Here is a 13429-nt window from a genome sequence, read left to right on the forward strand (position 1 = left end):
ATATTTCACACTGAATGTAAGAACTGGAAAAAACATGTGGTGTGCTCACTGGCCCTGTGAGGAAATAGTCGGCAATCCACAAGCATTCCAACAGGGCAGCCATATATATATATATATCCTTTAAAAAAAGAAATAATCCCAAATAAGTTTATTTTGTATCACAAAACAGCAACAGCAAATGAACAGAACGAGGCTTTTAACGTACCATTTCCAAGTCACAGTCAGTGACGTAATACAAAGGGTTTGGCGCGCACCTCTGGAGAATCCTGCACTAGGCCAAGCTTGTGCATTTCCTTTGCCGCATTTGGTGGTGAATGTAGGTGCTTAGGTTAAAGGTTCATACTGTGCTTTCTTTCAAAGTACGGAAGTTCAAACGCGATTTTGCCAACAGTCATGGTACAGAGGAAGAGCAATCAAGTTTAGCAGAGAAAACACCGTTAACTTTCTTAACCCAAATAAACAACTTTGTGAACTTGTGAAGCAGCGTTGACACTGACTTAAAAAAATAAAGATAAAAAACAGCAGGCAATATTCTGTGCGGTTCTCTTTCCTCTCACCATGTCTGTGGCCACTGTTGCCAGCCTCTCTGATTTTCCTACAGCTACGGACCTGCCTGATGAGGGTCCGTGACAATGGTCTGTAACTCCCACAGGCATCACACTGATGTTCCTACCACGGGGCAAACACTGGGTGTCTGGAGGAGGATGTAAGATGAATGTGATGTCAGTTTCTGGAAGGCGAGGCTGGGTTCACCTTCACTCTGCACACACCTGGGCACCTATTCCTGGGCACCCACCCCAGTGGGGGGTACAGATACATCTGAAGATGGTGTGCTTCGTAGTCATTTTCTATTCCTGAGTCAAAGAGGCATAGAAGAATGATTTTCTTTAAAGAACAGCCAATCAGTCCTCTGCTTTGAATTGGAACTGATAACATCCAGACAAAATAATAAATCATTTGAAACAAGGCACTGGCATTTTCAGAGGAAATTAAACTGTTTGAACATATAGAGGGCGGCTCACAATGCCCTCTTCTTAGCAAGATTTTGCTCTGAGCTTGTACTTATTCAGCATGTGAGCCATTTGAGCTACCTAGTACTTGGACCCTCTGGAATAAGTCTGCCAACAAGCTGAGAAAACACATGTTCCTGTTTGAAGTGCTGGCCTCACATTTCTGACTACATGTGGTGGGATGAATCTTATTCTCTGTGCAATAAAACTGTTAGTTAAAAAATTGCCATAAAGTGGCTGTCTGCCTCCACTTTACTCCTTTCCAGTTCTTGACTAGTTACCATCATCATGCCAACCAGGTAAAACACGTGTACTTGAATGAGGGTTGATTCTGGCTCTGGTCATGGGTAAGCAGCTTGACTGCTTTCTAATAGGAACTAATGTGATCTTTCAAAAATACTATGTGAGACGGCTTTCACTAGGAACAGGACACTTTGTATCAGTCTCTGAATTTGGTTTTGATGATGCTCTAAGTCTCTCTGTGGAGTGGAACTATATTTTCAAAAAGAGAACAGGTCTCCACTGCTGATGCTTCTGGGACGTGTACCAAACTTTCGAAAACGCAACAAGAAACACTCAATACACTTTGATCTCCGTGCTCCAAAAACACTCAATACACTTTGATCTCCGTGCTCCAAAAAGTATGTATGAGGCACCTGTAATGTAAGTCCTGAAAAAGGGGGGCACGGAAGTCATTTTAGAAATTTTGTGGCTTCCTCCTCCCTGTAAAATGTGGGTGCACTTTGGGCTGACAGGTGGTCACCGGTTTAGGCTAGAGAAAGGAACAATGCCGGGGACCACTTCCAAAGAATTTAAATGAGACAAACGTGGTTTCCTAATGAAAACCAGCCGAACTTGAACTGTATCCAGAAACGACCCTAAAAATTAACCTGTGATTAATGTCCGTTGACAACAGGTTCCTTTAGTGGGATTAAATTGCTTGGTGCAGTGTAAAGTGTGAATTTATAATTGTGCTTCTTGTAGTCAAAGAAAAAAGAAGAGGAAAGAGAAAATTTAAAAAGTCACACAGAAATGAAAAATGTGACAAGTGTCCCTGAAGGTTTTGGCAGGAATCCCAAGTGTCCCAGCCTAAGGGAGAGCTGCCATTGGGGGGAGGTCCTGGGAGGCGTGGCAGGACCCCTGTGAAGACCCACATGTGAGGGCTCCTGCTAGAAGGAGGGTGTGGGGGCGAAGAATTGCCACCTGAGCAACAGTTCTATAGTGACAGCAACGAAGTTCCTCCACGGCTGGTTAAAATGCTTAGGCTATAGCTGAGACCATTCTAAACGAGCTGAAATCTGTTATGTTAGAGGGAGAGAGAAGCCAGAAAAACAAGGGTAATTTTCCCTTGAATAGAGTGCCAGAGAACAAATACGAGGGGCTTTCTTTGCAGTGCTAATTACAAAGATTTATCTAATCGACAACATAAAGACACTGTCTCGGACGAAGGCCATTTTCCCCGGTCACTGTGTAAGATTGATTAAAGACCAGCTTTGATACAATTTAGGAAGTCCAGTGGTGCTTTTTTTTTAAACATTAGTTTCTTCTTTCCTTGGGGAAATAGAATAAACTTTTAAGCTTAGAAAAATCTGAGGGAAGGGGTTCGAAAAAGCAGCTAACATGATAGATACACAGTGAGGACATTGTTCTTATAGGAAAGTGATGAACTGGGTCGCAGCATCCAGTTAAAATGAGGAAACCGGCTGGCTTCACTGCAGACTCTCCGCACAGACAGAGCGATCCCACGCCGCACACAAGGAGTGGGACATTGTGCCCCGGACCCCACACAAAGACCCCACACGCCGCTCATCTGCGATCTACCAGGCCTCCCAGAGCCCGCCTGCTACTGACATCTTCATTTCAGTAGAGCCACTTTTGCAAATCTGGGGATATGAAGATATTTTGAGCTCCATATTACTAAACATAGGATTTTCCCAACACTTTTTGAAACTATTTCTTTAAATGGGATAGGGTAAAACACACATATGCTCATAAGCCCATGTTTGCCAATGCCCACAGTACATATTTTCACAGATCTGAATGTTCATTGATCAATAAAAACACATTTCAAAGTCCACCCACGGCCTTTCTCTCAAAGCCCTTGGCATTAGATGAATTCTTTCAATCTTGTTCCTACTTTTAATAATTGTCCAACCAACCATCATGTCACATATCAGCTGTTGGTGAATAATTTATCCTTTTTCTTCCTACTGGGGACCACTATGAATTGTATAATACCCTGAAATGCTCGGAACCAAAACAATCATTAAACACCTTACTTCCAGGTACCCCGATTTTTCAAGCTACATGTTGAAACACGGTGGCCTCCATGCAGGGAGACGTGGGAGTGAGTGGACGGGAAGGCAACACTAGGTTAAAACCAAAAGGCACCAGAGCTAAACATCTCCTCCTCACCTGACCCCGAGGTGGCGGTGCCACCTGGGAACTGGGGGAGCAGCTCACTGAGCACAGCAACGGGCAGCAGAAAGCAAGCTTCACACATCATTAATGCTCTTGGTAGGGGCCGATCGCCAGACGCCAGTTCATTCAGGGAGATGGAAAATCAACGTTAGTTCTTTCAATACTTTCCATAACATGGGAAATTTTAAAAAAGTTTCTTACAATTATATTTTAGTACTTTCAATACTGTCTTCAGGGGCATCATTAGTGTTCAAGGTTTTTTCTTCACAGGGAGAGAGGAGGTGTAGGGTCTATCCAAATGCTACACGAGTCATTATTTTACAGACTGGCTCTTCAGGACATTATGATGGACCAGACAGGTGGGCGTCCAGGCCACCTGCGTGGCCAGGAGCTCCCTGGAATGCCATGAAATCCAAAAGTCAGAATAAGGCTGGTTTTGCAGCAACCTGCGGAACAATCTCCCCTTCACTGTGTCTGCGCCTCTCCTCTTTCTGCTTACCTCCCCGAGTGGTAACACGGGAACTGCATCGGGACCAAAAATGGGGTGTCTCAGACCCCATATAGTCACCTCTGCAGATGCAAACCAGGTTGCATCCTGGGCTTCCTCCCGCATGAATCATTCCATGTTCAAACACACAAGTTGCTTCCTAGAGTTCCACAGTATTCTCCAGATGGGGAAGACGGGAGATTCACGGGAGTCACTGTATGGCCACATTCAAATTCTTCACTTTATCAATGCTGTGGACCTAAGCACTCCTTGTGTATGTCTGTGTACATGTGTGTGGGGGCTCTCTCATACAAAGTGACTATTTTCTTGAATTAGAACATCATGAAGATTTATGCTCCAGAGCGAGAAGAGGCTCCTATTTCTAACGTCTCCTTCCAATGCAGGTGGTACATTTATTAAAAAGCTCAAGGAAACAACTGACTTGTTAAAGAAATGGACTGGGCACAAGAAGAAACTCCACGTCATGGCTCATTCAACAATACGACCAAGTATTGTAGACCAGATTTTCACAATGTCATATTTAGATTTTTGTTGCTTTTAAGGACATCTACTTTTGGCAGCAATGAGACACTTGTGGCTTGAAATGTATCCAAACTTCATCTCTGAAGTCACGGAAACATGGGCAGTCATGGAGCACAGGCCTTGAAGAACTGGGGAATTTCGAGAAGCCAAAAATATAAGAACTATTAGTATTCATCATAATTATTGAGATCTGTAAAGTAGGTATTAGAATAAGTCTTCCCGGTGAGGTGCGGGTTGAAGTATTTGTTTCTTTCCTCTAGGATCAAGTTGTTTTTATTAAATGCCTGTAACACATAAAAATAAAAAACTTAAGTGGTATTTTAGAAAGAGAATATAATGAGGAGGCGATTATGTCCAACTTGAGTTCTCTCCTAAGGCTCTATTATCGGAAAATGTGTTTCCTCACTTACCTGCTTCCTAACGTCATCGGCCTTGTTGAAGATTCGCCTCATAACTAGAATAAGGTGGGCAATTTTTATATCTTCCAGTTTATTGCTGAGTTTTAGGCAGGAAGTTTCCAACAGCAATTGGGAATATATATTGTTACACTCATTTAAAGATGAATAAACTGTTCAAGGCATTTCATATAAATGACTCTATTGATTTTCATCATTTTCAATTCAATGAGAAGAAAACGGGAGGCTCAGAGAGTGTGAGTCACAGCTGGTGGCTCACGAACCCAGGTCTGCCAGCTGCAGTGCCAATACCCTTCCCACCCCTTCTTCCAGGGAATGAGGACGAGACTGGTCATTCACTCCACATGTCTGGGGCAGACACTGGGATAATCACCCACTGGGGAAATTCAACAACGTACAGTAGTCACACTGCACTTTCACATCACACAAAGCGTCACTGTGCTCGAACATTACTTGAGGACAGGCTTTATAACACTGTGACAGTTTTTCTCAATCGCCATCCCGGTGACTCCTGAGCTGGACCTGTACACCTCACGGCCCAAGCCTGGTCCTCATTACCACCGCCCGGCGTGTATCTGCCCTTGCCCTGGAGCTCTTCTCTTCGGCATGACCTCCCTGTGGAGGCAGAGAGCGCAGTGGAGGCAGAGCTGGACACTGGCCAATAACCTAGTATTTCCCAGCATTTTATCTGTTGCTGTTACCATGTCTCATTTCTAACCTACATTCTGAATATGAGACTCTGAACATGTTTTCACAGGCAAAGCAGAGCTAAGAAGGCAGTCCGTCATCAGCGGAGTCCGTTACTTTGCCCTACACCCTCACCTGCCCCGCCACCATCGTGCCTTGTCAAGGGCCCCAGGGTCCCCCTGCCTTCTTTGTACCTCTGGCTGCTGTGCTTGCTGCCTGCCCCTTACCTTGATGGCCTCCACCGAGTCGTACTTGTCCAGTTTGTTGATGTGGTTCGTTATGCTGGTGTTGAGAGGGGCGGGCGCGATGGGGTGGATGACAGTGGCGTCGTGGGATTGCTGCTGGTACCGCTGGCAGTAGGTGTAGACGAGGAGCGTAAGCAGGCAGCCCAGGATGGAGCTGCTCAGCCCCACAGCGACCATGTGGAACATGTTGAACTCTGGGAAGAGAGCGTCAAAGGTGATGCTACACTGGAAAGGAACACGCTACACAACCGCGCAGGGCTGTAGTGGACGGAGAAAGACAACATAGAAAGCCTGTATCCATCTGAAATTAATCACAGTGCCTTCCCTTGAAATGGCACGGCCACCAAGACACTGCTCCAAAGTGAACAGAGCGCATTTGAAGTTAATGCTCTTATGTATTGTAATGAGTCCTTTGGAAATCACCTTCATATACTAGCAGAAGTTTTTTTTTAACTTAAAGAATGTTCTTCTCTTTCCAATGCAGCAGCTCTACGGAGTTTCCAGGAAACACGTGCTCTAGGCTCCTGGACAGTCTGGGCGTCCCCATGGGCATGTGGCTGTGCCCCTCCCACGAAGGGAGAAGGCGTTTACTGCTTCTGACACTGCCCGCCTGCAAGCCACACTATTTCCCCCTTTTCTGTATTATCTCGTTTTATTTAAAAACGAGTTCTACTTACATAATACTTATGCTTCTCGGTACATTTTTGATTATGAATATGAACACACAGCATAAAAAGTATAAAAGGGAATATACGAATAACATTTTTCTTTCCTAGAGGACTACTATAGCCAGTTTCTGGTGTGCTTGCCCAAAATTCTCTGCACACTTCTGTGCTCTGTGTATGTGTGTGCACACATGTAAATAGCATCCTGGGTACCACTTTTTTTCACATACATTACATTTTGGAGATCTTACAAAGAAAGTGGGGAGCACACAAATAAAAAAAGAATTTGTGTCAAGGAAATAAAATATGATCTTTTAGTGGTCATGAAATGACCCTCTTTTTACACTTTTTTCCTGTTTGATAGACTCTGAGTTATTTTCCTTGAGTTATGAGGACAAAGCATTGAAAAAGTGGTAAGGCGGGGATTTATGACCCTCATATAGCACTGGCTCACGTGACATCAAGGTAACGTAAGCAGGACCTGCCTAATGTCTGAGAAACAACAACAGAAAAAAAAATAGACATTCATGGTGTGTTCGTAAGACACTTTGCAATTAGAGTTTCATGCCTCTCAGGGACTAAAGACCATGCTGGGCAGTGTTGAAGAAGGTGGGCTTGGGGAACATCGGGTAAAGCAGAACATGGCCTTACTTTTACTACTGTGTTGGCCCCGTGTGGCTAGCGAGTTGTTTGTGGGTTACTGGCCTATGTGTCTCCCCAGCACAGGACACATCATGAGGACCTGGCTTCTTCCCTCAGGGTGTCCCCTCCATTGGCCACTAATGGGTGCACTGGCTGCTAAGTTGAACCTGCTGTCACCCCTATCTGTCCACACTGCCCAAGTGGAACCGGTGCAGAGGTGAGTCTGCAAAGCTGCAAAGTGAAGGACCTGGGGGTCTCAGGAGAGGAGACCTGCAGACCTGCCCCCCACACCCAGGTCCTAGGGCATTTGTACCTTAGCCACTCGGGTTCCTTACCAAGGGTTTTTCAAGCAGTCTTCACCTTACCTGCGATCCACAGCAGGTGCTGAATGTCTCTCACTTGTCCCTAAACCCTGACTTCTCCCTCTGAGCTGTGCCCCTTTGCTGTTCCCAGACACCACGTTCTGGGGACCCAGGGCCCTGAGAGGGTGATCTTCTTTCTGAGGGGGATGGACCCTGGGCTGCGGATGCCTCCTGGTGTGCTAGAGCACAACCAACACATTCCTACACACACTGAGACTCCAAATGGCATGATACCCCCACTGTAGGCATCTAGTGCATTCCGTGCAAAGGGCTGGATGATCCAGGAGGATGTTACTAGAACATTCCACAGGTAACACCCACTCTGGGCACCCACCTCAGTCTTCCATGTTCTGATTATTTTGCCAATACTTTAGCAAAGTGAAAGGACTTCATATATCTTTGGCTTTTCCTGATTTTGCCTTAAGGTACTAGGGCTGGACAGCTCCCAATCAGGGACAGTCAGATAAAGCACCTGGGGACGTTCCAGCAGCGACCACAGCAGGTGTCACTGTAACACAGAAGCTGAGCTCCAGGTACCCTGGTGTTGTCATTTCTTGACACTTTAGGGTTGAGACTTCCTGAAGGCATTGTCAGGTATGAATCTAACTACTCTCTGCTATACTGGAAACAGATTTCATTGTAACTCGCAGAAGATGCACGACTACCCATATGCAGACCCTTGGTCATTAGTCAGCTGCCTCATTCCTCCAGGTGTTCTCCAGGGAAGGCTGGGGCCACTGACATCTTCATGAGGATTATACAGTCCTGTGTCTCGTGCAACTAGAAACAGCTCTCTAAGCTGACAAATTTCAAAAGGCTCAGATTTTTTGCATAAGGAAAAATAGTGCCTATTAAATCTCTTAAATTGGCTTGCTATGACTCTTTGCTTTGAATGCTGTTATTTTTGGTCAGTAAAGCTGGAGTAGAGACCAATTGCTTGGCTGGTTCAACTTCCTGATTTTCTGTGCAAAGCGTGATTGAGTTTTTGCAACACACTAAAAAAAGACATCCACATTATCTCCCCAAACATCCTTGCTAGGAAATTGTTTTTATCTATCAGCTCAACAATCAAATCCATCTGACCTCTTGCCCAGCTATCCTGGCGTGTAACTGTCAGTAGCCTAGAGATCCAGAAAATTAGTTCTGAATATTGTAATTAGTTTCTATGAATTAATCAATAGCACCTCAAGGATTGACTCCTTGCTGTTATTTGGCACAGCTCAGACACACAGCAGCAGCATTTTAGGATGGGAATGGACTTTGCCTCATGTCTTCCTAGGAGCTTAAAGCCTTGGAAGGACTCCCATTGCTTAACCCTCAGAGGACTGGCCAGGGAAAGAGGTTTTCAAACTTGTGACAGATGTGGAGGCCTGTCGACTCTGCAGAGATATCAGCTGGTGGCTTCCCTCAGGACAGGATCACTCGGTACAGATACCACCTACTCTGGGCCTTCACTGCCTCTGAGGTCAGCAGACATGCCAGGCCCCTGGTGCTGTCCACGAGTTTCTGTTGACTGGGGTGCTGTGGCCCTAGACCCCAGACACAACCCTCCCACACGCTCTTCCTGTGGCCCCCTGAGCCTCAAGTTCACACTGCGACCCCAGCCTGGGTTCACACTGCCTGGATCCAGCCTGGGCTCCACTGCAACTCCAGTGTCAACTTCAGCCAGGGATCCCAACTTTCTGTCCCTCACAATCACCGCCTACAAAAGGCAGATAAAAACCCATGACTGACAGTGCTTTTCCTCAATTCCCAAAGCCAAAATCTCTGAAAAGTGCATGACCTGCCCTGACCCATTTGCTACAGAACTGCCCAGAAGTGCCAGGATGATCATTAGCATATTCACTCCACCCACATGTCACAGCAGCATCTTTAAAGGAACTGGTTACCTGGTGTGGCCCCCGGACCCTGCAGGGGCATTATGCAATATACAGTACATGCCCCGTGTGGCCATCCACAGTCTGAAGTGTTCAACTCCAAAACCCTTTTCTACCCCCAATTCTTTTTTACATAAAGAACTGTGGACTTCGGCACTTACATAAATGCTTTTTGTGAGGATCAAACAGGTTTCTTCTTGTCGTTTGATGCAGTGTCTGGCTCATAGTGACTGTTCTCAAATATGAATGGATTCCTGTGATTACTTTCATTTAAAGTGGAATACGTTCATCTTACAGGTGGCTCCCGAGTTAGTGACTGCCGTCTGTGAACTCAGTGACCTGACCCAGGTCAGGCACCAGACACTATTCCTGAGGAAAGGACTGTTGGCTCTTTCCGTCCTCGTTATAACCTCCAGGCCCCTCACTAAACTAGCACAGGATGGGTGCTCAGCAAAGAGCACGGAATAACTGGATTACCACACGCCTGCCTAAACAGAAAGAATGTACAGTGACAGATAGTGAACTCTTATTATTAAGTGTAGTCGATGATGGGAAGTACATTCCTAAAATATGCCTCCATCTGAGAAGAAGCACCCACCAGACTCCATCTGAGACTAAGCAGAGACCAAAGCTTCTTGGGTTGAGTTGTCTGGGACCCCCCTGGTGGATGGATCATGGTAGCAATGGTTATTGATAGGTTATTGATAGGTCAAGCAATCTGGAGATCTGAGGCCAACTGCCATGAATCTGCATTATAAATATAAACAAATTGCTCGAATACTCATCAGAACTCTAATATCAATATTTAGTATCTGCATAGTATCAAGAAACCAAGCACACTGGTTCATAAAGCTTAGCATTCAATCATCTGAAGGCCTTGCTCAACCACAGAGTGCCTAGTCCCATTCACAGAGGTTCTAATTCTGTAGCTCAAGCAGATGCTTGAGCATCTGTATTTCCCACACATCCCCGGGTGATGCTGGTGATGCTGGTCTGGGGACCCCACTTGGGAACCACTAATTCAGATGTTCAACATTGACTTAGCATTTACGGTCTCAAAGCACAAGGCGCTTGGGATCCATTCTGTTGTGTTTTTGCTTTTTTTTTTTTAACAACAGCAGCAACATCATTTAGCCAACAGCAGAAAATACCAGAAATCATTGAGAAAGTAGCTAAAAGGAAGAACTTACCGCCACACCTTTTCTCTTCTACACTACTGGATCTTGCCACAGATACTTCTGGGAAAACAAAAATCCAATCACAATGTATAAAGGGTATTGGGAAGAAAGATCGCATTAGTGATTCTTTAAAAAATGTCTGATGATTTTGAGTTTTGTGTGAGTCAAAGTTCCAAAGGCCTGCTTTTTAAAAATTATATTTGCTTCTGTGTTGGTTTAACCAACCCAAGCTGTGCTTGGTCAGGATCATCTTGACTGGGAAGGGGTGAGCGTCATCACCACAGGGAGAAAATGCATGGGTTTCTGGTGCTGAGACCTGGGTACCAGCTTGAAAACAGGGCCAGAGAATGTGCTGATTTTCTGTTACAATGGTTCTGCCAGCTGTGGAACCCCCAGTGTTTGTCTGAGGTCTTCCTGACTCAGAGCTTTTGTTCCATCAAAGCCATTGTTGTCACATTCCCTGCAGAGGGCACCAATCCACCAGGGCTCTAAGGAAATGGCCCGAACAAACAAAGTCCCTATTCGGAGCCCATTCACGCCCGCCAATGTGAGGAGAAACCCACCCAAACAGTAAAACACAATTTCAGGAGGCCAGAAACATTCTTCTTTCCTGTACTGATTCTTCATTAGATAACAAGAATTAAAAATATATCTATGATTAAAAAGGGAAAAAACAACAATAAACATTGCAGTTTTATATCACACATGGTTGAAGTGCCCCATTGGGCCAAGGCTAATATGTTTCTCTAAAATATTATCTCTTCCATAAATGGAGGGAAATAAATTATTACCCAGTATTGCTTTGTAAGAGGTTGGTCTCTCCTTTGGTTTGTGTCTCAGTGCTAACCCACACAGTGGGCATATGTGACATGTTGCGTCAGTATATACACCAGATCTACAGAGAGCATGTGACAGATGACTACCTACCACTAAAAGCTAAACAACAATTTCACATGGAGAAGCCAGTGGCAAGAAGGCCAGTCACCTTTTCTCCAAGATACGAGCAATTTCCCAAATGGATTTCCATTTCCCAAATACATTAAGATCACATAGTGAGGATGCTATTTCCTCCTTCTCTTGTGCAAACACATGCACACAAGCACTGCCAAAATATCTGACTTAATAATTAAAATAAGTAAACATGCCACTTTAATTTTTCTAGCAAAATCTTCTATATGTGTTGTAGTCACTAAATTGTAGAAGAAAACACTGTGCTTATAAAATGTCTATGTTTTTTTTTAAATCTCAAAACTCGTAGCCTAAATGCCAGTCTATACCGGCAGTTATCTATAAATCTACACTTGAATCACCCTGAAACCACAAGTTGATAGAATCTATCTGTTTCACCCTAGGGACCTCAAAGAACAGTAAAACTCTATTTGATCACTCATTTTTTGTTTGAATGTAGGCAGTGATTTTACACACATTCTGCCCTTACCTGGGATGAAATTGGAATCAAAAACGCATGGCCGGCTCTCTGTTGTGTTCCCTGAACACTGGCTGCCCACTGGGAACAGCAGGACACACTGGCGGGCGCGGACCTGGACTCCAGACACGTCACACTCAGACCAGTCTGACCACTCCGACCACATCTCTGCAGGGACCAAGGGTGGGGAAGGAGGCAACAAAGCCCACTAAAATCAGCCAACTTGAAAGCAGGGTCAGGTTACAGCTACATATGTGAATTCAAGTCCTTATCTTAGGTTTCATTAGCCTGCATGCAAATAAGATGCACTCCTATCTTCTTAGAAGTCCAGTGAATACAATACACACAAGCAGGAATAAAGAAACCAGTATATAGCTGACCCAAAATGCGCTTAAAACACTTAAAACCACATTATTTTCCTGCTGTAAAATAACTGGATTAGACCCTCAGGCTAATCAACGATGTCCAGCTGTGCACAGACCACAAGCGGTGGGGAACGGAAGCCGTCTACCCAGACCCTGTTGCCACCAGGGTAGTACTGATCCTCTGCAAAGAGCAGCCCTCAAATGCTTTCCTGACAAACTCCCCCAGGCCTCATGCTCAGGTGGGAGGAAGAGCGGCCACTCGCGAGAAAGCCCAGGTGCCATGTTCCTGAGAAACCAGGGATGCAGGTGTTCCGCCGCCAAAACAGTCCCGCAGAGTCACTGTACCCCAGTCAGGCCGCAATTGAGGTAGAATTCATCTTATGCCGTGGTTACTGTCACGGAAGCTTGTGGAAATCAAGGTACAAGTCTTGGGGTAAGGCCAGAAGTTGAGCAATACCAGGTCCCTTCACCCTGAAGTGGAAGATTTGCTGGGGTTTGTTAAATTCACCCAGGCCTACAGATGTGTGACTGAGAGATATTCATATTTGAAGTAAGGAGGTTACACAAATGAACTCTTAATATTATTTATGAAGAATTAATCAGCATAAAAATATATTTCTATGCAATTTGGTTTTTTTGGCCCTCTCTTTAAATGCAAGATGTCAGCATCATCTCTGCAGGTCAGGGAAAATTTGGAACTCAAACTTGTGCCTTAATCCAATGAAAGGAAAGACCCATGTAAATGGTATACTTTTCCCTTAAACATCTATCTGTCAAGTGCCAGTTTTCAGAACGACTGAGAGTTTGGTTTATAGGTACTTTTCAATATAAATGGAACTTTCTAGAAAGACCTGCAGGGACAAGTTTTTAAAAAAGTAAAAGTGTTTCAATGTCAAAGTTAGGCCTCATTTTCATTCCCAGTGGTCCCCCCATGTAGGAAAACAGAGCTAATTCCTGGCCGAGAAGCTGCAGGAGCTGGTTCAGTGGCACCTGCGTCAGCCAACCTCAGCGCTCAGACCGCACAGCCCTGAGGCCCGCCCTGTGAAGCAGCTTTGCAAAGTATCCATGCTCCCACCCTGGTTTTCCACAACAGAATCTCAGATTA

At 44.9% G+C, this 13429-nt stretch overlaps 1 protein-coding gene across 2 annotated transcripts in view; it reads right to left on the reverse strand.

Annotated features, from left to right (window-relative positions):
* Nucleotides 1-207: 207 nt before the first annotated feature.
* Nucleotides 208-13429, reverse strand: part of SEMA5A (semaphorin 5A) — a 290042-nt gene continuing 276820 nt past the window's right edge. The window contains exons 18-22 of one of the 2 annotated variants that reach the window (XM_037062995.1): nt 11972-12127; nt 10546-10593; nt 5792-6003; nt 1628-4745; nt 208-1594 (exon numbers count right to left, since the gene is read on the reverse strand). In XM_037062995.1, coding sequence (XP_036918890.1) covers nt 4626-4745; nt 5792-6003; nt 10546-10593; nt 11972-12127 — 536 coding nt within the window. In that variant the 3' untranslated portion in view covers nt 208-1594; nt 1628-4625. Of the gene's footprint in view, nt 1595-1627; nt 4746-5791; nt 6004-10545; nt 10594-11971; nt 12128-13429 lie in introns of those variants that run through there. The other variant, XM_037062997.1, reaches the window with a different exon arrangement.

This window comes from Sturnira hondurensis, unplaced genomic scaffold (genome assembly GCF_014824575.4).
Source record: "Sturnira hondurensis isolate 20B ecotype Veracruz unplaced genomic scaffold, ASM1482457v3 Scaffold0014384, whole genome shotgun sequence".
Taxonomy (NCBI): Eukaryota; Metazoa; Chordata; class Mammalia; order Chiroptera; family Phyllostomidae; genus Sturnira; species Sturnira hondurensis.